This window comes from Polyodon spathula, chromosome 38, assembly GCF_017654505.1.
Source record: "Polyodon spathula isolate WHYD16114869_AA chromosome 38, ASM1765450v1, whole genome shotgun sequence".
Classification (NCBI taxonomy): Eukaryota; Metazoa; Chordata; class Actinopteri; order Acipenseriformes; family Polyodontidae; genus Polyodon; species Polyodon spathula.
In genome coordinates this window covers 4,968,224-4,996,141 of record NC_054571.1, presented here as the reverse complement: position 1 = coordinate 4,996,141, position 27,918 = coordinate 4,968,224, and the positions used below count along the sequence as shown (strand labels likewise).

Genomic DNA, 27,918 nt, shown 5'->3' with positions numbered 1-27,918 from the left:
AAAAGTGGTTAAAGTTTGCTAAATGCTTGTTCTTAATCTGTTACCTTGAATTATGATATAATAAGTGTAGGGTGCCAGCACTATTGTTTGTGACTATTCACACCAACTACAAGAGTTAGGGAGAAGATGATTTGTACCAACTACAAAACACTATGCGGTTGTGCTTTTGGTCTTGTACAGCACTCAGCCCCCAGTGTTCTCTGCAAGGCTTCCTTCAAATCAGACAGAAATGTAACAAAACAGGCATAACCTGGACAGTAACAGCATTTCCAATTCCTTTTATGAGGCAGAAGGGTTGAGTGGGATTTTCAAGCACTGAAATAGTAAAATATGGACCAGCTTTAGTCTAAACCCCCACTCCCAGCCCCTCCTACTTCAGACAGATAAATGTTTCGATCCAGTAAAGCACAACAGTACTAATGATTGTGACAATAAAAATAATAATAGTAATAATAATTCGTTAAAATTTGGAATGCAGAGACAATATTCAAGAGGTAGTTTTCTGACTCTTTCTTCTTCCTGCTCTTGTTTGCATTAATATTGTTGTTAATAGTTGTGTTCCGTGTTGTTTAACCAGTATCTTCCAGAGGCGAGCCTGCCTATCTCTCTCTCCCTCCGTCCGTCTGTCTGTCTGTCTTCACAGCACTATCCAGGTGTATCGGTCGCCATCAGCCAGCACTTTCAGAGACGACCCTGCAGAGAGATGCAATGGAGACACTGTCAGACTCCTGTACTGTGCAGGGATGCTGATGAGATTCTACTGCTTAATTACAAGGCATGTTCCCATGGAACCTATTAGCAGCAAGTACACTTCCACTCACTGAGAGTGTAGATAGCCACTAAGATGTTCAGGATCTTCTGTTCTTGACATTCTAAGTCACAACAGGGTCTACATAAACAGACTGAATATGTTAATATCAGCTTTCCGTCTGTTTGTTTTTATTTTTATTTAAAGAGTGACAATGCGTTTCGGTGGTTACCAAGAATTATGAAACCACTTTTTTTCTTTTTAACAGCAGAACACAATTAAAATATTGACTTTAAAAGTTTATGCTAGCAGCAACCAGCAAACACAGAAAAGCATTCATATGTTGCCGCTACTGATTTAAAACAGAAGCGTGAGATTAGTTGACTGAAAGCTTTTGAGGTCGTCTGTCACTTTTCTAGACACTGTTTAGTGTTAGCCCAAGTTCAGAGTGTCCAGCTGTAAGCCGTGTGCAGCGCTGCGATACCATACCTTTGTGCAGAGCCTCATTAGTCATGCGGTTGATGTATCGGGTGCTGTTCTCTGGGACCAGCCACTTCATCACAGTGTTCACACAGCTCTTTCGATAGGAGGTCCACACGCTGCCACTAGAGGGGGCCAGAGCAGCAGCACCATTATTATTAATATTAGTAAGGACACGATTATATCTAGGCTTGCTACTTTTCGATTTTAAAACGGTAAAGTTTGTTAAATGTCGAATTCCCAAAAAATAGGAGTTCGACTGAAATAAATTCATATTGGATAAATGTCGGCAAAATCATGCACTATTTATTTTCTTACCAAAAATAATTTAGAAATCATCTTTAGTTTATGTAGTTTTTATACTTGCGGTCTGTCCCGTCTCTGTTCCACTCTGAATGGCTAGGGTTCGGGGTCTGTCAACTTGGTGGTCCCTTAACAGGCTATTGTAGGTTCACTGTCAGTTATTTCATCCTGTTCTGACAGATCTTGTTGACTCAAGCAGCGCTACAAAACTCAGATTCGTTTAAATGACTGTCAATCATTAAGAGATTTCAGCACAGCTACAGAGCTTGTCATTCAAAGTGCCTACTTTGAAATTAGTGGGTTAAGGCGTAGGTAAGCTTTTGCTATAGGCATACGATGACAGTTACTAATTTGAATTGAAAATGGGGTGCAAGAGGAAAACACTTAATGAGTATTGTGCACAATACCCTGACTGACAGCTGAAGTCTCCGTGGCAGGACGAAGCAGGCCCATCTGCCTTGCCTTCAGTGACTCCGAGTCCAGCTGTGCTGAAGCAGGAGAGGGGTGGAGCTCAGACTTTAGTTTAGTTCTGTTCAGCTAAATGGTAGGTTCTGTGCATATTATTTTTACTTGTAAATTTATGCTATAAAAGTCAGAGTAATACACTGTGACCAAACGTCATTTAAATTACAATGTTGGTAACCATGGTTTGTTGCATGTTGAATATAAAGGGGTTTTGTTAATGGGACATTTCTTTTATTTATTTATTTTTTTAAGCATAAAGGTCGATTTCACCCATTCTCTGCTTGAATTTAAAAAATAAACATTGATATTAAATCGTCAAACTGGTAAAAAAAAATCGAATAGTAGCAAGCCTAATTATAGTGGCAACGACTTCCATGAAACCCAGTAATTTAGCTTTTTGTTTCCACTCACTGTGAATAGAAACCGAGTACATGTCTCCTTGACATCAAAACCAGCTGAACTGACCTAGACTGTACTTTGACCTCAGTGAGGACCCCCACTCCCACAGTCCTGAACTGACCTGGACTGCACCTTGACCTCAGTGAGGTCCCCCACTCCCACAGTCCTGAAGGCACCAGTACTGAGGTCCCAGGACACCTTCAGACTGGTGTGGTATGTGTTGGGTCTTGGAGAGAGAGATAGAGAAAGAGGGAAAGATTAACCTTCTCAAAAACAGAAAAAGACAATGCAAGAAAAATAAAACTGTACATGAATTTAACAAAAACCAAATGAGGATGTTTCTGAATGAGAGAATATTTGTGTTTCAGTGTGTATGTGTGTGTCAGTGTGTCAATATGCTTCAGTGTCAGTGTGTGTACACTTGCTCACCTGATCTGCCCTTCCTCTGGTGTAGGGAATGCTAAGAGTAGCAGCCCAATATTAATCACCACCTGGTTCATTTCAGGACACACCTAGGAAAAGAAGGAAGAGGCAGAGTGCTGCATTAACACTTGACAGAAATACAATGAACCTTGATTGTAAATCTCCCTCCTAACCTGTGAGGGCACCAAGCGAGGACAGAGTTTTTTGGACAGGCTGGCTTGACAGTTCTTTCCCTGGGTCAGGAAGTCGGTCAGTCTGGAAAAAGGCGAGACTGTTGCAAGAACGTATTGACCTGGCGGGGTCATGCGTGACAGCATATAAGGGAGAAGGAGAATCGTAATCTGTTCCTTTGCATTAGTTTGTAGTGAGTAAAAGCCAGAAGGACAGTAAAAGTGAATTGTTGCCAATAATTGTGAGTGTTGTATTTTTGTTTGGAGTCACGGTACAACCACATGTGAATTAATAAAGTGCAATTCCCTGTGCTCACATATTATTACTTTTTACTTGCAAGTGAATTGTTGTGCAATCCTCGTGCCTAAATATAAATATACATTTTAAACACTTGTGTTACACAGACCTGTTTATATTCCGTGTACCAATGACTACACACCAACATTAACACACAACATATAACAGAGAATACACACAGGAGTGGGCACTTTGCCACAATTACTTACTTCCATTATTATTTACTGTTTGTTTTGCCGTCAGGCACTGGACTTAAACATAAATAAAACAAACCTTTTCATCTGGATTACAATTGTCTGTCTTTTTAAAATATGGTGCACCTGCACACAATCAACCACTGCCACACATGGTGTTAGGACTAACAGTACCAGGGCTGTATTAACGCAAGGGCTTTAGGGGATACAGCCCAGGGCCTCAGATTCTGAGTGGCCCATATAGTTTTGTTTTTTTCCATTTATCTACACATCCTACCCTACAATTTCCAAGTGAAAAAAATATTCTAGAAATTTGTAGAAAATTAATTAAAAATAAAAACTGAAATAGCTTGGTTGGATAAGTGTCCACCCCCCTTGTAATAGCAATCCTAAATTAGCTCAGGTGTAACCAAAATCACACACCAAGTTCAGTGGCCCCCACCTGTGTTAAATTTAGTGATTCACATGATTTCAACACAAATTTAGCAGTTCCTGTAGGTTCCGTCTGCTGGGTAGTGCATTTCAAAGCAAAGACTCAACCATGAGCACCAAGGCACTTTCAAAAGAACTCTGGGACAAAGTTTTGAAAGGCACAGATCAGGGGATGGGTATAAAAAAAAATATCAAAAGGCCCTGAATATCCCTTGGAGCACGGTCAAGACGATTATTAAGAAGTGGAAGGTATATAAGAACATAAGAAAGTTTACAAACGAGAGGAGGCTATTCGGCCCATCTTGCTCGTTTGGTTGTTAGTAGCTTATTGATCCCAAAATCTCATCAAGCAGCTTCTTGAAGGATCCCAGGGTGTCAGCTTCAACAACATTACTGGGGAGTTGATTCCAGACCCTCACAATTCTCTGTGTAAAAAAGTGCCTCCTATTTTCTGTTCTGAATGCCCCTTTTTCTAAACTCCATTTGTGACCCCTGGTCCTTGTTTCTTTTTTCAGGCTGAAAAAGTCCCTTGGGTCGACACTGTCAATACCTTTTAGAATTTTGAATGCTTGAATTAGGTCGCCACGTAGTCTTCTTTGTTCAAGACTGAACAGATTCAATTCTTTTAGCCTGTCTGCATATGACATGCCCTTTAAGCCCGGAATAATTCTGGTCCCTCTTCTTTGCATTCTTTCTAGAGCAGCAATATCTTTTTTATAGCGAGGTGACCAGAACTGCACACAATATTCAAGATGAGGTCTTACTAGTGCATTGTACAGTTTTAACATTACTTCCCTTGATTTAAATTCAACACTTTTCACAATGTATCCGAGCATCTTGTTAGCCTTTTTTATAGCTTCCCCACATTGTCTAGATGAAGACATTTCTGAGTCAACAAAAACTCCTAGGTCTTTTTCAGAGATTCCTTCTCCAATTTCAGTATCTCCCATATGATATTTATAATGTACATTTTTATTTCCTGCGTGCAGTACCTTACACTTTTCTCTATTAAATGTCATTTGCCATGTGTCTGCCCAGTTCTGAATCTTGTCTAGATCATTTTGAATGACCTTTGCTGCTGCAACAGTGTTTGCCACTCCTCCTACTTTTGTGTCGTCTGCAAATTTAACAAGTTTGCTTACTATACCAGAATCTAAATCATTAATGTAGATTAGGAATAGCAGAAGACCTAATACTGATCCCTGTGGTACACCGCTGGTTACCACACTCCATTCTGAGGTTTTTCCTCTAATCAGTACTTTCTGTTTTCTACATGTTAACCACTCCCTAATCCATGTACATGTGTTTCCTTGAATCCCAACTGCGTTCAGTTTGAGAATTAATCTTTTGTGCGGGACTTTGTCAAAAGCTTTCTGGAAATCTAAATAAACCATGTCATATGCTTTGCAATTATCCATTATCGATGTTGCATCCTCAAAAAAAAATCAAGCAAGTTAGTTAGACACGATCTCCCTTTCCTAAAACCATGTTGACTGTCTCCCAGGACCCTGTTATCATATAGGTAATTTTTCATTTTGGATCTTATTATAGTTTCCATAAGTTTGCATATAATAGAAGTCAGGCTTACTGGTCTGTAGTTACCTGGTTCAGTTTTGTTTCCCTTTTTGTGGATCGGTATTACGTTTGCAATTTTCCAGTCTGTCGGTACCACCCCTGTGTCAAGAGACTGCTGCATGATCTTGGTTAGCGGTTTGTAAATTACTTCTTTCATTTCTTTGAGTACTACTGGGAGGATCTCATCCGGCCCAGGGGATTTGTTTATTTTAAGAGCTCCTAGTCCCTTTAACACTTCTGCCTCAGTTATACTAAAGTTATTTAAAACTGGATAGGAACTGGATGACATGTGGGGCATGTTGTCAGTATCTTCCTTTGTAAAAACTTGTGAAAAGTAATCATTTAATATATTTGCTATTCTTTTTTCTTCATCTACGATTTTGCAATTTGTATCTCAAACATTTAATCTCCTCTTTGAATGTTCGCTTGCTGTTGTAATATTGGAAAAACATTTTGGAATTGGTTTTAGCTCCCTTAGCAATGTTCATTTCTATTTCTCTCTTGGCCTTTCTAACTTCCTTTTTGACTTGCGTTTGCAGTTCTGTGTACTCTTTCTGCGTACTTTCTTTTTGGTCCTTTTTTAATGCTCTGTAAAGTGCCTTTTTTCGCTGAATATTTTTTTTAATTGATCTATTAAACCATTTTGGAAATTTAGTTTTACATTTACTTTAAATTTAGTATTTTACATACTTTAGGGATATAATTGTTTTGCGCCTCTAGTACTACATTTTTGAAGAACAACCATCCTTCTTCTGTGGGTGTTTTCTCTATTTTACTCCAATCTACTTCTGTTAGTCTCTGTTTCATACCTTCATAGTTTGCTTTTCTAAAATTGTAAACCTTAGCTTTAGTCATTACTTTTGGGGATTTAAAAAACACTTCAAATGAGACCATGTTGTGGTCTGAGTTTGCCAGTGGTTCTGACCTCTGTTTTAGTTATTCCATCTTCGTTATTTGAAAAGACTAAATCAAGGCATGCCTCCCCTCTAGTCGGTGCCTTGACAACTTGTGTTAGGAAGCAGCCATTTGTCATTTCCACCATTTCTATTTCATCCTTCGCGCTACCCACCGGGTTTTCCCATTTTATTTGGGGGAAGTTGAAATCCCCCATTAGTATGGCTTCTCCTTTGCTACACGCATTTCTAATGTCATTGTATAACAGATTATTGTGCTCACCGTCTGAATCTGGCGGTCTATAGCATGCTCCTATTATTATGCCCTTTGAATTTTTGAGCTACAGGCTTTTATGGCCAAGACTGGTCAAAGTGTGTATGTGACAACAATATCCCAAGCACTCCAAAAATCTGGCCTGTATGGTAGGGTGGCAAGAAGGAAGCAATTACTCAAAAAAGCCCACCTTGAATCCCACTTGAAGTATGCAAAAAAACACTCAGGAGATTCTGTAGCCATGTGACAAAAAGTTTTGTGATCCACAAAACTGAAATGGAACTTTTTGGCCTAAATGCAAAGCGTTATGTTTGGCGCAAACCCAACACAGCGCATCACCCAAAGAACACCATCCCTATTGTGAAGCATGGTGGTGGCAGCATCATGTTATGGGGAGGTTTCTCATCGACAGGGACTGGGGCACTTGTCAGGATAGAAGGGAAAATGAATGGAGCAAAGTACAAATACGTTTGAGGAAAACCTGCTGCCCTCTGCAGGAAAGCTGAAACTGGGACAGAAGTTAACCGTTCAGCATGATAACGACCCAAAGCACACAACCAAAGTTACACTGGAGTAGCTAAGGAACAAAAAGATAAATGTCCTTGAGTGGCCCAGTCAGAGCCCCAACCTAAATTCAATCAAAAATTTGTGGCATGACTTGAAGATTGCTGTCCATCAACACTCCAAGGAACTTGACATAGCTTGAACAGTTTTGTAAAGAAGAATGGTCAAATATTGCCAAATCTAGGTGTGCAAAGTTGGTAGAGACCTATCCCAACAGACTCACAGCTGTAATTGCTGCCAAAGGTGCTTCCACCAAGTATTAACTCAGAGGGGTGGAGACTTATCCAGTTGTGATCTTTCAGTTTTGTACTTTTGATATATAATTTTTTTATTTCTCAATAAACCCTTTTTTTCTCCTTAACAGCATGGAGTATGGTGTGTAGATAAGTGAAAAAAAAAAATCCTCATTTAAATGCATGAAACTCTGAGGCACTGACACAACAAAATGTGAAAAAAGTTCAAGAGGGTGCACATCTTCTATAGGCTATCTATCTATCTATCTATCTATCTATCCACACATATACAGCTCTGGAAAAAATTGAGAGACCACTGCAAAATTATCAGTTTCTCTGGTTTTACTAGGTATGTGTTTGGGTAAAATGAACATTTGTGTTTTATTCTATAAACTACTGACAACATTTCTCCCAAATTCCAAATTAAAATATTGCCATTTAGAGCATTTATTTGCAGAAAATGACAACTGGTCAAAATAACAAAAAAGATGCAGTGTTGTCAGACCTCAAATAATGCAAAGAAAATAAGTTCATATTCATTTTTAAACAACACAAAACTAATGTTTTAACTTAGGAAGAGTTCAGAAATCAATATTTGTTGGAATAACCCTGATTTTCAAGCACAGCTTTCATGCGTCTTGGCATGCTCTCCACCAGTCTTTCACATTGATGTTGGGTGACTTTATGCCACTCCTGACGCAAATATTCAAGCAGCTCTGCTTTGTTTGAAACCAGAGGTTTTCAATGGGGTTCAGGTCTGGAGATTGGGCTGGCTATGACAGGGTCTTGAGCTGGTGGTCTTCCATCCACACCTTGATTGACCTGGCTGTGTGGCATGGAGCATTGTCCTGCTGGAAAAACCAATCCTCAGAGTTGGGGAACATTGTCAGAGCAAAAGGAAGCAAGTTTTCTTCCAGGACAACCTTGTACTTGGCTTGATTCATGCGTCCTTCACAAAGACAAATCTGCCCGATTCCAGCCTTGCTGAAGCACCCCCAGATCATCACCGCTCCTCCACCACATTTCACAGTGGGTGCGAGACACTGTGGCTTGTAGGCCTCTCCAGGTCTCCGTCTAACCATTAGACGACCAGGTGTTGGGCAAAGCTGAAAATTGGACTCAGAGAAGATGACCTTACTCCAGTCCTCTACGGTCCAATCCTTATGGTCTTTTGCAAACCTCAGCCTGGCTCTTCTTTGCTTCTCATTGATGAAGGGCTTTTTTCTAGCTTTGCACGACTTCAGCCCTGCCCCTAGGAGCCTGGTTCGAACCGTCCTCGCCGTGCACTTCACCCCAGCTGCCGTTTGCCATTCTTTTTGTAGGTCACTTGATGTCATCCTACGGTTGCTGAGTGACATTCGAATGAGTTGGCGGTCATCCCAGTCAGTGGAGAGTCGTTTTCGTCCTCTGCCAGTCTGTAGCTTTGTTGTCCCCAATGTGTGCTGCTTGACCTTGTTCTTATGAACCGCCGTCTTTGAAATTTTAAGGATGGAAGCAAACCGACGCTCACTGTATCCCTCTGCCAGTAAAGCCAGACCTGAACCCTTCTTTCCCTCACTCAAAACTTTCCTTTTCAACTCTTTGGCCATGGTCAATAGTTACTCTTTGATTACAATTACTTTTGAGGTACTACTAGCACTGTTTTGCCATCCAGCTGGTCCTATTGCAAGAGGCAAGTGATGACCACAGGAGTGTTTTTTATACTTTTCCTCGTTAAATAAGATTTGGTTCAGGTGATCCCCTAATCAGTACCTCATTCAGTAGAATGAGGTGTGCCTGTGTTAGAATTCAACAGACACTGGAATAGAATGGCTGCCATACATGTAGAGATGCTGATTTAAGAAAAATTTGCAGTGGTCTCAATTTTTTCCAGAGCTCTGTGTGTGTGTGTGTGTGTGTGTATATATAATCATTTAGAATACAACATGTAAAAAATGAATAAGTAGCATGTGACTGTATGGATCGGAACAGGTCTCTTTTACCAAGCTGTATTGCATTGGAGCCCTTATCCTATGACTGGACCTGCGATGAAGTCACATGCCGCTTTTATCAGGTGTGCTGTGGAGCGAACGTGACACACATCACACCTGTAAATGTCTGACAAAGCAGCACCTAGGAAGTACAAGAGTGACACTGAAAAGCAGAAACACAACAAGTACAGCGCATCGTGAGAAAGACTGTGAAACACAACACCAACGCCGACACGCTATTTTAATACAATACCAACAAATGCATGTAACGGTACCACTACTTTGGAAAATACACTGGAGAGAAATCAACAGGAGGAAATGACCTAGGTTTATATGGATTACAGTGGGGCACTCTCCATGGAAAAATAAGTCGCACCTTTTTCTCACTATGTGTTTCCATGTAGTTTTCTTTTAGATTGAGAAATTCTTGTTCCAAATGCAAATAAACCAATTCATATTAAAATAAGGGAGGTTATGTTTGTTCTTGAGTTTCAATTTGGCCTTGCACGATTTACTATATCGTACAGCTTTCTTAAACTGAGTTTCCATGAAGTTTTTAGGTTGTCTTAAAACACAGCCTGCCTCATTTGACACCCCCCAAAAAAAAAGGCAAGCTGTAGCATTACACAAATAATAATAAAAACATTCCACAAGAAAGTGCTGTGTGCTGTCCTATTTGCTAAACATTTTTTGACTGCATATATACTACAAACCTATTATACACATACACATTCGTAAGAGATAAGACAACATTTCTAGATAACTTGCTTTTACGACAAGAGCTGGCAGTTTGCACTTTCCATTTTGTATCTGAAACTGCCAGTAACTAGCGCTGTAGGCAATGCTAATTCAAACATCGAATCAGGTAAAATATGGATCAGTTAAGACTGAATAACTTGACATTAATTTTAGTCAAGCATGGTGGTAGTAAAACAGTAAAGGGAAGCAAATGAATATGAAGAGGGGCCCCCGAAACGAGAAGAGCCCCAGGGCCCCATTAAACGCAATCCAGCCCTGGACAGCACCATACATCATCACTGCATTAACTCAGCCTAAGAAAATGAAGCACCTCCTCCCAGCTTCCCCCTCACCTCCAGGATCACAATGTCATAGTCACTGAAGGAGCAGAACTGTTTGGACCAGGCGGCATCGTTCCGAATGACCTCATTGATGACGTACTCGAAATCCAGAGTCAGCTGCTCCACCATCACATACTGACCCTGCAGAGACGAGTGGGAGGGTGAGGGACTGACACACAGACAGAGACACACACAGATACTAACCCTGCAGAGGACAGGGAAACACACACACACACACGCACACATATATACTGGCCCTGCACAGACGAAAGGGACTGAGGCACACAGAGTGAGATACTGAGGGAAACACACACATAGATGAGAGAGAGAGAAAGAGAGAGGGACACACACAGGCAGAAAGAGATACAAACACACATGCTGCCTGTACATAAACTAGCCAGCAGCGAGAGTGAGGGACACACACACACACACACACACGCACTCTAACGTTTCATAAATTGGTTTCTGTCTCCACTGGTATGGAATCTCGAATCTTTCACTAACCCCCTGCCCACCCCCACCCCCACCCCCACTCCCACCCCACTCCCACTCCCCGCCACTCTCCCCTCTGCTCCCCTCACCTGACTCTGCACCTCCCCTCTTAGTGCTTGCAGGCTCCGTCCCTTTAGGTCAGTCATAGTAAAGGGCAGCAGGATCTTCTCATCTTCATACTCTGCACAGAACAGGGATCAGAGAAACAACAAATAAAAAAAACATGCTTGTATTGTTCATGTAACAATTTCTAAATGACTGTACAAAAGGATATCAATGGGCAAATGAGGCCTGAAATCAATAACACCAAATTACTCTACCACGCAGTATTTAACTCTCCTTTCTCCAATAGATGACGGGGTTACTAGGGATAGGCATTTACATACATTTTAATAATCGAATACAAGTAATTTACAAACAATTAAACAATTTCACTATTAAAACTATAAATCAGCATTCATGGTACTATTTGACAATACTTCAATAAGTAGCTCTTTTTATTAACAGGAAGTGTAATACAAGCACAGTATATGCAGAAAGCCCATCTTATGCACGATTTCCATTTTATGTATATCACCTTGTCCTTCAACAGTGCGGATACCCAATGTCTCTTGAGTAATCATTTCAACCATTAGGTTTGTTATTCTCTCCTCTGTGGAGTGCAATTGGTGGAGCAAGCTGTAACGGTTCGTTGTGATTTACCGCTGTCACAGGAAATTGGTAGACCATGAAGAAAGTTGTTATCACCTTTACTGACCATGTGCGAATTTCAGAAACTAAGCCTACATAGAGGAGGGGAGTAGTGAAGAACAGTCAGTACCAGGTAGGGACTGGGTTTCAGTAGGAATGAATAGAAGGAAAAGGAGTGCATCCTCTGACAAAACAGCGCATTTCGAACAGGTCTGCTCCCCTCGAGGAAGATAACGTCACCAAGCACTGCAAGCATAGTGAAGGGTGTGGTGCAGAGCCAGTGCACCAAGGTGCCACAACCCCCCAGGGCAGCAACAGTCATAGGGATCTCAATCATTACGAACACAGATAGAAATACATGCAGCCGTGATCAGGAGTCGTGACTGATGTGTTGTCTACCCGGTGCCCGGGTGCACAATATCAAGACCTGGGTGGACAGGCCAATGGCCTGGGCCAGGGAGGACCCATTTGTCACAGTTCAGCGTGGTAACAAATGACATAGGTAAACAGAGTCAGGAGGCTGACTTCAACCTTTTTTGGAAACTGTACCCCTTCTGTCGGGAGGTTTCAACTAAAGTACCCTTTACACTCAATGAATGGTACCATAGTTGCAATAAAAGGCAGAATAATCTCCTTGACACTTATTTTTTCTCCCATTTGTTTAATATACAATTTTACACAACAGTCTGGGAGTGATAAATTGCTTGGATGCAAAGAATTAAAGTAGAATTAGGAACCTTTCGCTTTCAACTGGGAAAAGTCATTAGAAACAATACAACATAGTCTGCACTTACTTCCCACCTCAGTATAATTGTGTGCCATTTAAAATGTACAGTATTAAAAACATTAATCGCAAGATAAAACTATAATGAATTAAAATAACTAAACAATCACTAACTAAAAATGATCCAAAGGGGCTCTGTATAACTTTGTCACTTTGCACTTTCTGACTTGTTTTCCGTCGTTTTTTCTGTTGCAAGTAAGAAATGTATCAAACACCGAACACAGCTGTTATTGCTGTTAAATGCACCTGCGGTAATAAACAAAAACTGTCAAAGTATGATGCATACTATGCATGTTTACCAGAGCATTTATACTTCTAAAAAACGCAGAAACACTGCGCTTCACTGACACAAGTTGAAAACAGCAAAAGATCATGAGCAGCACAGACCCTCTCCAGGCACAATCGCCAGACACCTGTTTCACCTAAATCCACACAATCAAAATTGCGCATGCGTACAGGTGGAAAATGTTGACGTGATACATTCTGGTTTTTTTCTCCCATTAGCCGTTCACTTTGAGCTGCTAAACAAAGATTAAATAAGTATACATCGTGGTTTAGAGAATATATAATACCGTTAAAAAAATTCAAGATCATTATTTTCTCTTACTTTCATTTTTATTTGTGCATTTCTGAGTCATCCTGCGTATCCCCTATGACTCTTATATCCCCAGGCGTATGCATACCCCCTAACAGGATGCCGTCCAAACTGATAAAGATGAAGAGGGTATTCAGTTGCAGTGGTCACATCCATACCACCTCTCGTTTCATCCATTTAGGTAGTGCCTGATAGAACTGTGGTACCTGTGTGTTTTATTTGTTTTAAAACTTTAAATTAAAAAAGGTATTTTTCTTCTTAAATTATCTGACTATTTCTTAAATGGCCATTTAAAAAGATTTTAAAAAAATGACATTATACCGCGGTACGACGATAACCGTGGTATATCTTTTGACGGTTATCATACAGCTTGTTCAGAATACCACTGCTAGAATTTGAACTAAAACCAACAAAAAAAAAATGAGCACATCACCCATTTTAGCATCCTTGCTAAATCTTATTATTGCCCTATAAAAGCTAGGTGCTGATCCATTCAAGTTATTTGCAGGAGCTACTGATCGCTTATCTCCCAAATTACACTCTTAGATCAAAGGAGGCGGGGCGTAGTTCAGGGTTAGTTGCCCCCACCGTCACTGCCCCTCCCGCCACTAACCTCAGTAAGGTGGACGTTTTCCATGGAACCCACTGTATCTCAGCACACCAGTCTCCTACTACCACCTCTATTTTGAGTAATACTGCTTGTGTGTGTTGGTGTTTGCCTGTGTCTCTCTCTGTCCTTTCAGTACTCACCAGTCTCCTGCTCTCCCCCACCTTGTGGTTGCAGGCAGTAGCGCAACTTGGTGTAGTTCACATAACCAGCATCTGCCCCGGGTCCCCCTTGCTGTAGTGGGGAGGAGGAAGAGGAAGCTGATACTGAAGCTGTGTCGCATTGAAAAGCTTCCTCCACTTGGCCTGTGCTGACACAGGTGGTACTGCTCGCCCCTCCCCTCTCTTCCCTCTTCTCTTCTCCTGCTGCTCTCCCCTGGGCCATCCTGAAGATGTCCGCTGCAAATTCCCGAGCCTTAGAGGCAGCCAGTGATTGGTCGGGGCAGGAAGTGGAGGGGCGGGGCTTGGAGGGGTCCTCACAAGAAGGCGGGGGTGGTTTCTGATCATGCAAACTGCAGGGGCTACCAAGCGCTGAGGACGAGGAGGAGGCAGGCATTGCGTCAGGCAGCCCTGAGTGAGGGGGGTCCTTCCTGCAGTACAGCACCTGGTCACTCTCACACTCCCCTGACATGGGTGAGAGGGGCAAAGGTTACACGTGCACTACTACGGAAACAACAAAGCTAACACCTATATTCAGTCTGCATATTTTGACAACATTTAAACTGGCAAACATTTACATTTTGATCTGTCAAAACTCAAGTTATCTTATTATTCTGTAGATGTCATCCTGTGCATTAAAAACATACAAAAGAATGGCTTCTTGATTTAAATTCAGCACTTTTTAAAATTTATATTGAGAAGTAATGTTAAAAATAGAGCAACCAGAATTATTCCAGGTTTAAAAAGGCATGTCATGCGCAGACAGGCTTAAAGAATTGAATCTATTCAGTCTTGAACAAAGAAGACTACGCGGCGATCTGATTCAAGAATTAAATTCTAAAAGATAATGACCACGTCAACCCAAGGGACTTTTTCGACCTGAAAAAAGAAACAAGGACCAGGGGTCACAAATGGAGAGTAGATAAACGGGCATTCAGAACAGAAAATAGGAGCCACTTTTTTACCAACTCCCCAGTAGACCAAGCTGTCACCCTGGGATCCTTCAAGAAACTGCTTGATGAGATTCTGGGATCAATAAGCTACTAACAACCAAGATGGGCTGAATGGCCTCCTCTCGTTTGTAAACTATGTTCTTAGGTTTAACAGTTAATAGTAGCCAAAAACAACTTGGTTACTATTAACTGTTATCAATTGCTATTAAAACATTAAAAAAACAACACTGTTTAATGACTGATAACACCTTTTTAAAAGACTATGAGCAGTTTGAGTAGCCAGAACTGTGCAGGGCCGCATCTCTTGCTTGTATTGAGGTGTACAATATTGTGAGTAAGTGGAGATCCCGTACCTGCAGCATGCACAGACACCGCACATGCCACCAAGGAGTAGCTGGTGTTGAGCAGCACCACCTGGTCCCTCTTGAGCTGGAAGGCTGGCTGGAAGGTGGGGAACGGGTACACGACCTGGTACTTGGTGTTCAGCATGAAGCCGTGCTGCAGGCACTGGGCACTGCCACCTGGGAGAGACAAAGAGCATGACGACTGAGACCCTGGCAAACAAAAGCAGAGACACACAAACACAGACAGACAGACAGAGACACTCACACAAAGAAACAGGACACACACACAAATACAGAAAGAGAAAAATAGACAGAAACACACAAACAGAGATTGTAACTTAGAGAGAAACACAGCGAGAGAGAGAGAGAGAGACACACATACACACTTCCCATACTGGTCAGGTGTCCATACTGCCACGAAAGGTTCTGGGCTCCATTAAACATTTCTGCAGTAAATCTGCGATGGGAGAGAGTGGTGTTTCAAAGGGGGGGGTTTGGTGGTTTGGAGGAGGTGGGGTACCTGGTCTGGTGGTGGCCGCGAGCTCGTTGCAAACCTTGCAGGACTGAAAGGGGGGCATGGTCACCACAGTGATGTAGATGTCGCGGTTGTTCTCGTCACTCATCATCATGTTCATAAGCATGCTGCTGGAGCTGCGTGTGCTAGAAGGATGGAGTTGGGCAGACAGACACAACAAAATACAACTATTAATTATAAAAATAATTTATAAAAACTAAGAATTTGGGAAGCAATCACATTGGCTGACAAGTATTCCAACCTGTGCTGGTATATCACCATGCCAGCACAGCTTGGAACTTTCATAGCCACAGTGTGGTCCATATGGTCCAGAATCTGCAGGCCTAGCTGTTTAACAAACAGCACACCCCTAGACATGCCGAACATCCTGGTGTGTGTTACTGCCTTCTATATTTCAATTATAAACCAGTGAATTAGAATGATATATGGAACAAACCTGTATTGTGCGTCTATTTTTTTATCTGACTCCAAGGATGGAAATGACTCCCATTGCACAGCAGTTTGATCCATTCCTGGTTTAATACAGCACACCTGAGCTTGTTACCTACACACTGTGGTAAAACCTGGAATGGGTGAAACTGCTATGCAATAGGACTATTATTACTATCCCTGGACTAAAACAAAAACAACAAAAAAAACACATGAAATATTGAAAACAGTGAATCAGCACTTAAGAGCACTTAATACAGTAAAATATAGGACTTTTACAATTTACTGTCCACATGCTTGCCTAACAGTGGATTAAACATATCCGTGAATTATAAAAATATAGAAAAACAGCACTGTGCAAACTTCATTCGACATCCCTTTCAAAAGCTGGTTTCTTTATAACAACCATTTTGCCTGTATGCAAATACGTATGCACGACTGTCTGTATGTATGTAAGCAAGTGCATGCATACTTTTACGGTGTGTGCGCTTTCTTACTTGAACCCAAAGATGATGATTTTGGAGTGGTCGCTGGGCCACTCGCACACCGTGAGGTACAGGTCACTGTAGATCTCCTCCCCCGTGAACAAGCGAACATGACGCACCTGAGCAACACAGAGAGAGCAGGGTGTACGATACGTATCACGATAGATGTGATGATCCTAATGGGCTATTTGTATGATGCATAATAACATCAAATGATGTTATTATAAGATACATAATTTTAAAAGGAAGGATTAAGATGAATCACTAACCCCATGCCTAACACACACACACACACATCCCTGGGAAGCTCTACCTGTCTGAGCTTGCTGTGGATGTTGAACTCCCACCAGTATAGGTGGTAGATGTAGAAAGAGAAGTCATCGTCCCCACAGTCACTTGTGTAGGAGAGCACGTAGCGACCACACTTCGTGAACCCCAGGAAGATGTGCCTGAAAGACACAGCACAGGTCACACAGGGGCTGGGTTAAAAAAAAAAATGGATCCAAATGTACGAGTACAACTCAAAAATACGAGTACAACTTCCTCTCGAATTTTTGACAGTTATTTCACACTCACAAAAAACTTGTGACAGCCACAGACGAATATTTAAAAGCATACACGGGTTGCCGCTTGCAGTCTCGTGTAAGTGTAGGGAGAGCTGCATTTCAGTTGCACTGCACACTCTCTTTCCCTATTAAAGTGGCCTTGCTGCAGTATCAGTGGACTAGCCACTAGAGAGAGTTAATGTATGGGTTTGGCTCAGGATACATGTGAACAAGGAAACTGGTAATTAGCCAGGTAATTATTGGAACAGGTGCCAATGGTTACCTGGTTAAGAAAAGGTATATAAATTCTGTTCACCTGCTCAGAGGGGGTTGAGTGTTCAGAAGGAGGTGAACAGGTCTGTGTGAAGGCTAGGACTGTGTGCAAACTCTGTCACAAAACCTAAAAGAAAGGTATTTGATACTGGTATCGCGTTTTTTAGAACCAGTAAATGGCTTAGCCGTCCGAGTTTATAGTCTAGGATTTATTATAAATGTTTAGCTAATACTCTGTGTTTTTAAAGGGCCAATGGCTTGACTGTGTATTTGTGTGTGTGTGTGTGTGTGTGTATATATATATATATATATATATATATATATATATATATATATATATATATATATATATATAGATATATAGAGATATATATATAGAGAGAGAGAGAGAGAGAGAGAGAGAGAGAGAGAGAGAGAGAGAGAGAGAGAGAGAGACACTCACACACACCAACAACGTTACCTTGTGTAAATAAATAGACATCAATAAAAACTAAAACACCAAATTAAAATCACAATTTATTTCTTATTTAAAATTAACCTGGGTGTTTAAACGCACCAAATACTCTCGTATCTATATTTCATTACTGAAAGTTTATCAATTTTTCAAAAACTTTAGATCATGTTTTTATTTTTAAAACTTAGTAAACAACTGAAAAACAAACATTTTTTGTAATATGACACCTAAAACATAAGAACACAATATATTCCAATCAAGCTGTGTTCTTACCGAGAAGCTTGGTGTTTACATTATTAGAACATAAGAAAGTTTACAAACGAGAGGAGGCCATTTGGCCCATCTTGCTCGTTTGGTTGTTAGTAGCTGATTTATCCCAAAATCTCATCAAGCAGCTTCTTGAAGGATCCCAGGGTGTCAGCTTCAACAACATTACTGGGGAGTTGATTCCAGACCCTCACAATTCTCTGTGTAAAAAAGTGCCTCCTATTTTCTGTTCTGAATGCCCCTTTGTCTCATTTGTGACCCCTGGTCCTTGTTTCTTTTTTCAAGTTGAAAAAGTCCCTTGGGTCGACACTGTCAATACCTTTTAGAATTTGGAATGCTTGAATTAGGTCGCCACGTAGTCTTCTTTGTTCAAGACTGAACAGATTCAATTCTTTTAGCCTGTCTGCATATGACATGCCTTTTAAACCCGGAATAATTCTGGTCGCTCTTCTTTGCACTCTTTCTAGAGCAGCAATATCTTTTTTATAGCGAGGTGACCAGAACTGCACACAATATTCAAGATGAGGTCTTACTAGTGCATTGTACAGTTTTAACATTACTTCCCTTGATTTAAATTCAACACTTTTCACAATGTATCCGAGCATCTTGTTAGCCTTTTTTATAGCTTCCCCACATTGTCTAGATGAAGACATTTCTGAGTCAACAAAAACTCCTAGGTCTTTTTGTCTGTACACTGAAGCTACACCTACCTCTTTAAATGGATGGAAGCTGAAAGTATTTAAAAAAAATTAAAAAAAATTAAAATTGTGGGGAAACCTCAACATTTCTAGAAATATATATTTAAGAGCAATTCTCATACTCTCATTAAATCTGCATTATCGCTGTAGCATTCACAGATAAAGAGCACATTTAAAATTGAAAGGTCTCAAACGTCTGCCGGTAAATGTTTGGGATGAAATTGCTGTAGCGCTTCTTCACATGTACACTAATTGACAGATAAATCTAAAAATCATTCTAAAAGTAAACAATTAGCCATTTGTTAAAACCAGTAATAGGATAACGTAATTTGTTAACACATACTGTGATATGTACCAGTTAGTAATTGTTATGCACATCTCTGTGACTTAGTTGTGTGTTACGGGCAACTAAATGAAATAATTCCAGTATATATTTTTGCTGACGAGGTGGGTGGGGGAGGATACATAAAATACAGCAAGCTTTAAAAAGGAGACAGTTATTTCTTTAGAATTGTTACATATTTTGACACGTAGACATTTGGCTCATTTAGCAATGTGGTTTTAAACTGCAATCTGCAACAGGACGTGATGCAAACATAAAAGCAGTAAACTTGATTTTGTTGATCATGAAACACATGCTCTCGTCTTCATCTACAAATAATGCCTCCATTTAAAACATCAAGCTCTGATCCTGCTCTGAAGCAAGAACAAAATAGGATCAGATTTTGAGCCGAAACAGAGTTCAGGATTAGCGCTGATCCTTACAGTACAACCCAATACATCACAGGAGCAAGTCCGGAGTCTGGATCCAGGATCGGATCACTTTAGTACAACCAGCCCCAGGGTCAAGCTAATATCTAAAAAAAAAAGTCATTTTGAAGGACTAGTTTTATTTGTGATTGTTGTCAAATTATAATTCCTTCTCTGTTTTTCTGACTGACCAACCGATTAATAAATGCTAAAATAATCTAAAATTAGACGAATGTAAATTCAGCAGTATTAAGAGTTTAACAGTTATGGATGATTGATTGATTGTTGATGTCTTTTTGTTCCTGCGATTGTGTTATTAAAGATCCAACCCAATCTAGTTAGTTTAAACTGACCATTTCAGTTTCTCATGCGAACACAAACTCAGTCCTTACCCTGCCCGCAAGAACTCATCATTCACAATGGTCTTCAGGGAGACACAGACACGAGGAGGGAGCTTCTTAAAGAGACGGTGCGATAGCTGGCCTGATATCTGCAGAGAGAGAGAGAGAGAGAACATGACTATTACAGGGATGGAAATAAGAGCAGTTTCACACAGTCCACAATTTACTAGGAGCTTGGTTAGGCACAGTGTATAAGTAACCATCTCCTTAGGTGTGTGTGTCTTATTAAACTCATAGTAAAACCAGAAATGGGTCAAACTGTTATGCGATGGAAGTCTTTCTTCCATCCCTGCTGTTACTAAAACAACTAAATATATTTTAGCCCTGTAGGTGGTTCAAGTATTTTATGGAGCTGACAATTATGTCTTCAGAGCTGTGTGCTTGTGTACACTTGTGCCCGCTAGAGCAGCTAAAATAATCTGCTACATCACAATACTGATGTATTAGGAGAGGAACTGAAGTCATTACAATCTACAACTCTACTACTATGTGCCCTCAGTCTCTGCTGCTATGCCCTCTGATAACCCTGTACTTTAATGTAATTTTATTTCATATTTTGACTTCGTATTTAGTTAAAACACTCAATAGTGGTACATTTATAAATGCTAAAAGAAACTCAACACAAATTGAATAACAAAGGGTTCTGACAGACACTGTAAGAGCTGAAACATTTGTCATTGAATAAGAAATACACAAACATGCCTGTGGCCAAAAAACTGAAGACCACTGATCTCTATAGACAGATCTCTGAAAGCACATTTGTACCACTAATCTGCGTGTTGTAGAATCTTTTCATGAATCAGAAGACCAAGAGAAAAGCAGAAGCTCATTACAGTCAAACTTAAACAGAAATAAGACCGTAAAGTTACTGGTCCTAATTTAAAAGCAGCAATAACCTAACATCATCATCTAGAATAAAATGTCAACGTCTTAACAATATACATATATACACTGCTGTGCAAAAGTCTTAGACATGTTGCATTTTTCTACTCTGATGCATTATGAGCAGCAATAATTTACTCAAAGCCTCCACTAGTGTTTTCTACTATTATAACAACCTTGACTTGCATAAAGAAGGAAAAACAGTGAGTGAAGTAGCTCGCATCACTCGATTTTCAAGGTGTAGTATCCAAAGCACAATCAACAAGTACAGAGAAACATCATCTGTAATTGACAAACTCAGGACTGGAAGACCCCAAAAGCGGTCTTAAACAGACAACAGAACTGGCAGAAGGCACAGGTGTCGTTGTAAATCAAATCAACAGTACGAAGGTCACTTTTAAAATCAGGACTTAAAGGATGTGTTGCAGTAAGAATACCTCAAAAATACACAAAAAAAGTCAATTATGAACAAAAGTGAAAAATGAATTCTACAAATTGTTCTAAATTAATTACAAATATAAAACAGAAAATAATTGATTGCATAAGTATTCACCCCCTTTGCTATGACACACCTAAATAAGCTCTGGTGCAACCAATTGTCTTTAGAAGTCACATAATTACTTGAACGGAGTCCAAGTGTGTGCAATGAAGGTGTTTCACATGATCTCAGGTTAAAACAGTTGGTTAGTACATTTCCAAACAAAAACTACATCATGAAGACGAAGGAACATTCAAAGCAAATCCAGAATAAGGTTCTTTGAAAGCACCAATCAGGGGTAGGATATAAGAACATTTCCAAGGCACTGAGTATCCACTGGAGCACAGTAAATTCCATTATTAAGAAATGGAGAGAATATGGCACAACTGTGAATCTGTCTAGAACAGGCCGTCCTCAAAAACGGGCGAGAAGGGCACTAGTCAGGGAGGCCACCAAGAGGCCTATGGCAACTCTAAATGAGCTGGGAGACACTGTGTATACGACAACAATAGCCCGGGTGCTTCACAAAACTGGCCTTTATGGGAGACTGGCAAAAAGAAAGCCATTGTTGAAAAAAACTCACATCAAATCTCGGCTAGAGTTTGCCAGAAGGCATTTGGGAGACTCTGAGACCAAGTGGAAGAATATTCTATGGTCTGATGAGACCAAAATAGAGCTTTTTGGCCTCAATGCTAAGTGCTATGTTTGGCGCAAGCCTAACACCGCACATCATCTTAAGAACACCATCCCTACCGTGAAGCATGGCGGTGGCAGCATCATGCTATGGGGATGCTTCTCTGTATCAGGGCCTGGAAAGTTCGTGAAAATAGAGGGCTAAATGGATGCAGCAAAGTACAGAGAAATTCTGGAGGAAAACCTGCTGAAGTCTGCAAGAGACCTGGGACTTGGGAGAAGATTCATCTTCCAGCAGGACAATGACCCCAAACATACAGCCAAAGCCACATTGGAGTGGTTTAAAAACAAAAAGGTCAATGTCCTGGAGGGGCCCAGTCAAAGCCTGGACCTCAATCCAATTGAAATATGTGGAAAGAGTTGAAAATAGCTGTAATTGCTGCTAAAGGTGCCTCTACCAAATATTGAGTCAAGGGGGTGAATACTTATGCAATCAATTGTTTTCTGTTTTGTATCTGTAATTAATTTAGAACAATCTGTAGATTTCATTTTTCACTTTGACATTATGGACATGTTTTGTGTTGATCAGTGGCAAAAACTCCTAATTAAATCCATTTTGATTCCATGTTGTAACACAATAAAATGTGGAAAAGTCCAAGGGGAGGTGAATACTTTTGAGAGCCACTGTATGTATGTATGTATATACACACACATACATATATACATACACATACATATATATCGGAACGACAACAAAAGCAAAACTCCACAATCACATCACAGTAAAGTCTATTACAATATTTAAAATGTGAGATGATGCACATTATTAGTATAGCTGTTTTTTAGTAATCAATAAGTAGCCTATATTATTTTAAATACAAGTAATACAACTCACATGCATAAACTACTACTATGCAGTAGGCTACAACTGAAAAAAAAAGTCATGAATTAAGAATAAAACGTTTAGAAAATCTAATATTTATGATATTTTTGAAAGAAGAATAAAAACAGCACCAATTAATAATCGTAGGCCAATCTTAATGTTTTGAAAGGTAAAAACAGGTTTCTCAGTCGGACAGAAACGATAACACTATGGCAAAAATCTAGTTTCCCCTCCGTGGAATGGCGTTGGTGCATTGCTAGGGTCCTATGATGTAGACTCTGCATCTACCTACTGACAACCATAGACATAGAAAATTATATATACTGACAACTACTTCCACAAAGCGTACGCATGCGCTTGACTTTGTCAAAGATACTCTATTTAACATTTGCCCTGAACAACCTGACTATTCCAAATGGCAAACCCTTGTAGATCATAACGTTAGCACCAGCAGCCCTCTAACGTGGTTGCCGAGTCAGACACTCCAGATGGCGGAACTGCCGTTAATTCCAACGTATTGGTAACCTTAGTGACCAGTGACAGTGAAAGCGTTGACAACACTGAGCATGTCACCGACAGGGTCATCACTGTTGCTAAACACAAAGCAGTCACTGTCCCAGGCAATACAAAAACAAAAAAACAAAAAAACGTAAACTAGGTGTGGATCCCATTTGGAAATCAGATTTTCCCTGGCTGCTTGTGACTGATGATTAGTGTAGTAAGTCTGGTAGATCTAACAGTAAATTACGAACACCTAGTGATCTAGATATACTATTTCTTTGGAAAAAAAAACATTAGAGACTTCAACAATTAAAATGCTACCTTTTGATCTAGTCTAGGCCTATAAATTGTAAATTTAGTTTTCAATTTAATTGCACCATATTGTGGACAGTGGTTTAAGGCCTAAATGAACTAAAGGCCTTACTGTACATGTGCCATGTACCACCTTTATCAGGCAGTCTGAACAGGCATGCAAAATCAGACCAGCACCAACAGGACTTGGCTATGATTGCTGCTCCCACAGCAGCAGATAAGAGCGGTGGTGTAATGCAGTCTTTCAAGCACTACATGAGCTTGGACAGGATGGCATATCTCACAGCTCTGCAAGGAATGTATTGGGTGAGAAAGAATGACGTGGCCTCCTATGTATGATGCAGGGTCTGGGCCTGTCATACCGCAGCCACCTAAACAAGGTAGAGTTTTCAGAAAATTACATAATTTGATCTCATTCTAATTAGGCAATCTGGAATTTCTAAAATATTAAAATGTATTAAGTGAATGAACAACAAATTATTTGTAAAGTTGTGCCCTATTACTTGCTGGGAGGAAATGCCAACTACACCTCAGAAAAGAGCATGCGGGAGATGGAGAAGGTCTGATGTGCCACGCCATCACATCCCGCACACTTTGAGCAGCAGCCCACACGTTAGAATTCTGGTATGTGAGACGGCAGACGTGGCTGTGGCCAGCAGCTCATCATTTTTGGTCAGTATCTGACTGACAACAATGAGGTAAGTTTAGCAAAAAGCTGATTTACTGGATAGACTAGAAAATTCAGTTTATTTGCAATAATGAGTTATTTGAATTTTTTTCTAGGTGAAAACTTCCTTCTTGGGCATACGCAACATCCCAAATGGCACAGCAGATACCATTGTTCCATTGTTCAGGCTACTGAAGTGTACTTTACTGATGTGGACAATGGAAAGATAGCTGGGTTTAGCTCTGATGGAGCATCAGTAATGGTTGTCCAAATTAACAGGGTGATTACTTCTGTGTCAGGGTAACTTCATAACTAAAACAAACTGCCTGTCTATTAATTAATAAACTAAAATAATTAAGAGTCAAATAGGATTGTACAATCCGTAGATGGCAGAAGTCTGTAGAAATCACCATCTTGCAAAGTCACATGACCGATTAACTCACGCTTACAGTCTCTCCTGATTGACCAAAGGCAAAATGTTTCCTAAAATTGTTTCTCAAAGTAGAACCCAGGTCTACTCCAGGAAACATGTTTCCTGGTTTCTAGACACACGGAAACAGTCAGCATGTACAAGGAAACATTGCGCCTGGAAACATGTTTCCTTGTGTATGCTGGGCTTAATGAAGCACCAAGTGTCACTGCTTTTAAAACAAGATTAAAAACACACTTTTATAATGTAGCATTTTTCTGCTAAAATTCCGTTTTTTTTTTTAATCTGCCTTGTTTTATTGTTCTGTGTGTTTCTTTTGTTTTTGTTGGTTTTTCTTGTATTCTTTTACTAATATTTGTCAAGATTTTTATTCATGTGAAGGGTTTTGCTGCAATTTCTATTGTGAAAGGCGCTATATTAAATAAATGCTATTATAATATACTACTGCAAAGCAAGCTTAATTCTAACAACATACTTTAACCAATTAGCCATTTAGCAGTACGTATTTTTCATTTATTGTTATTTTATTAACAGTAATACTTACTGATAATGTTTCATTAAATTTTTAATACTTTCAAGTTTTGTTAGGTCTTGAAAGCTTGTGAATAATTATTTAGTTAGTCCAATAAAAGGTATCACATCTCCTTCTTTGTCTATAATACTCAGACCCTTTCTTACTAATCATATCCTCATTTATATATATATATATATATATATATATATATATATATATATATATATATATATATATATATATATATATATATATATATATATGTGTGTGTGTGTGTGTGTTAATGAGCAAGACATCACACAAACAGTATGGTACCACAAAATGTTCTCCTGTTTTAGAAAGCAGTAACTGGGGATAGGGAGTTTGTTGCCTTCACTCAGATTACTTGCTCACTAAATCTTAGTATCCCTCAATAGATAATTGTCTCATCTTTAAAAATACGATAAGGACTTTAATGAGCAATCTGTCCTACATGTTTATACATGAACAAATAGTTGCTGTATTCTAACAATAGTTTAACATAAGCACAATAAATACAAAAATGTCCTTTTAACACTCGTGAGGCTAATTTTTTTGAAGATTTACACGTTGTCCATACACACACACATATATATATATACACACACACACACACATATACACATATAAAAGTTATTACTTTAATGAAAACAATTGTTTGCTAATACGTGTACCCTGTCAATAGCAACTTAACATAGCCTACGTATGACTCAAATGGGGAAAGGGGGCCAACTGTACTGATTAACTTAATTCGTATGTCACCTTCACAATGTTAGAAAGCGTAAATCATCACTGAATAAACAGGCTAACAGCACCGAACTAGACAGTTTAGTAATCGCTCCAAATTCACATGGACATATTTTGTTTAGTTACAAAATCAAAAGAATGTAAGTAAATGTAATAATATCACGGTACGTTACATTATCATCACCCTCATAAGTATATTTAGACGTTGTCGTGTTAATAAAACTGTCACAATAACAAATACAGAAACGTTTGCTTTAGTAGTAAATTTGCTCTTTAATGTTTTTAAATTGTATTTAATATTTTAAGATGTGCCATCCCGATTTCTATTATTATTTAGGTTATATTTATCCGTTTCTAAAAAATAATCACCTATAAAATGTAATGTTTACACAGTAATCTCCTTACAGACATTGCAATAGCATAGCAAGGAGCAGCACACTATATAGTCTTGTGCCGTTTATCGCCACGTCAGATTTAAAGGCCCTGAGCCCCTATTTCTCGTCTTGTGGGCCCTGCCCGGCCGCATTCCTCGTTACCTGCCCCTTGGTGAGTAGTTTTATGAGGTGCTGCCTTGGTTTTTTCGCCTGCTTTTGTTTATTTGCTTCTCGGTCAGCGTTCGAGCTGGGCGCCATTTTCCGCAGCTCAGCACTGCCCCCGCTCATCCACCAGCCGCCCGGAGCCGCGCTACCATTGGATATTTGGCGGAGTCTGCGCCTCCTCATTGGTTGCCACTTTGGCCAGTCATTGAAACTGCAGAAATTGTCCAAAAACTTTCAGATTAAACCGTAAATCTAACCAAACACTCGAACTGATTGGACAAAACCGGGAGATCAATCACTTACATACAGGCCGCCCTTAGTTAAACCTGATTGGTCATAATATATTAACCACGCCCCTCTGAACGTAAATAAGAACATAAGAAAGTTTACAAACGAGAGGAGGCCATTCGGCCCATCTTGCTGGTTTGGTTGTTAGTAGCTTATTGATCCCAAAATCTCATCAAGCAGCTTCTTGAAGGATCCCAGGGTGTCAGCTTCAACAACATTACTGGGGAGTTGATTCCAGACCCTCACAATTCTCTGTGTAAAAAAGTGTCTCCTATTTTCTGTTCTGAATGCCCCTTTTTCTAAACTCCATTTGTGACCCCTGGTCCTTGTTTCTTTTTTCAGGCTGAAAAAGTCCCTTGGGTCGACACTGTCAATACCTTTTAGAATTTTGAATGCTTGAATTAGGTCGCCACGTAGTCTTCTTTGTTCAAGACTGAACAGATTCAATTCTTTTAGCCTGTCTGCATATGACATGCCTTTTAAGCCCGGAATAATTCTGGTCCCTCTTCTTTGCACTCTTTCTAGAGCAGCAATATCTTTTTTATAGCGAGGTGACCAGAACTGAACACAATATTCAAGATGAGGTCTTACTAGTGCATTGTACAGTTTTAACATTACTTCCCTTGATTTAAATTCAACACTTTTCACAATGTATCCGAGCATCTTGTATCTGGTCTTCTGAAGGTAAGGGGCAAGGTGCTGGAGATGAGTGCTCCAGTGATGGTATGTTATCACTGGAGGAGCAGATGGCAGGTTGTTTATGCTGCAACAGGGTTCTCCAGAATCACAGAGAATTAAGTTTCTCATAAACCTCCATTTAGAGATATATACATCATCAGCTCCAGCTCCAGATTTTTTTCCCCAGCAACAGCTTTTTTGTTCCGTTTCGCTGGAAAGTTGTACGCAGGTTCTTCCAGCGTGTCTTTATATCATCTGTAAAAAAAAAAAAAAAAAAAAAAAAAAGCAATAATAATATTATTACAAAAATAAGAAAAAAAACATGAATAGTTTCTTTATTTTCTTTATATGGTTCTTGCATAATTATCTAAACGTGGTGCATTTACAT

At 39.8% G+C, this 27,918-nt stretch overlaps 1 protein-coding gene across 1 annotated transcript; it reads right to left on the bottom strand.

Moving 5' to 3' along the window:
- dcaf15 (DDB1 and CUL4 associated factor 15) lies at positions 1 to 26,762 on the bottom strand. The gene is made up of 13 exons (XM_041235741.1): positions 26,562 to 26,762; positions 19,952 to 20,049; positions 16,886 to 17,021; positions 16,585 to 16,691; positions 15,644 to 15,783; positions 15,133 to 15,300; positions 13,812 to 14,291; positions 11,082 to 11,173; positions 10,513 to 10,641; positions 2,825 to 2,907; positions 2,517 to 2,621; positions 1,238 to 1,353; positions 1 to 693 (listed from the first exon to the last, which is right to left on the bottom strand). Exons 1-13 carry the CDS (start codon positions 26,745 to 26,747, stop codon positions 638 to 640), a joined length of 1,896 nt encoding a protein of 631 aa, XP_041091675.1. The 5' UTR covers positions 26,748 to 26,762; the 3' UTR covers positions 1 to 637.
- Between the last annotated feature and the right edge of the window lie 1,156 nt (positions 26,763 to 27,918).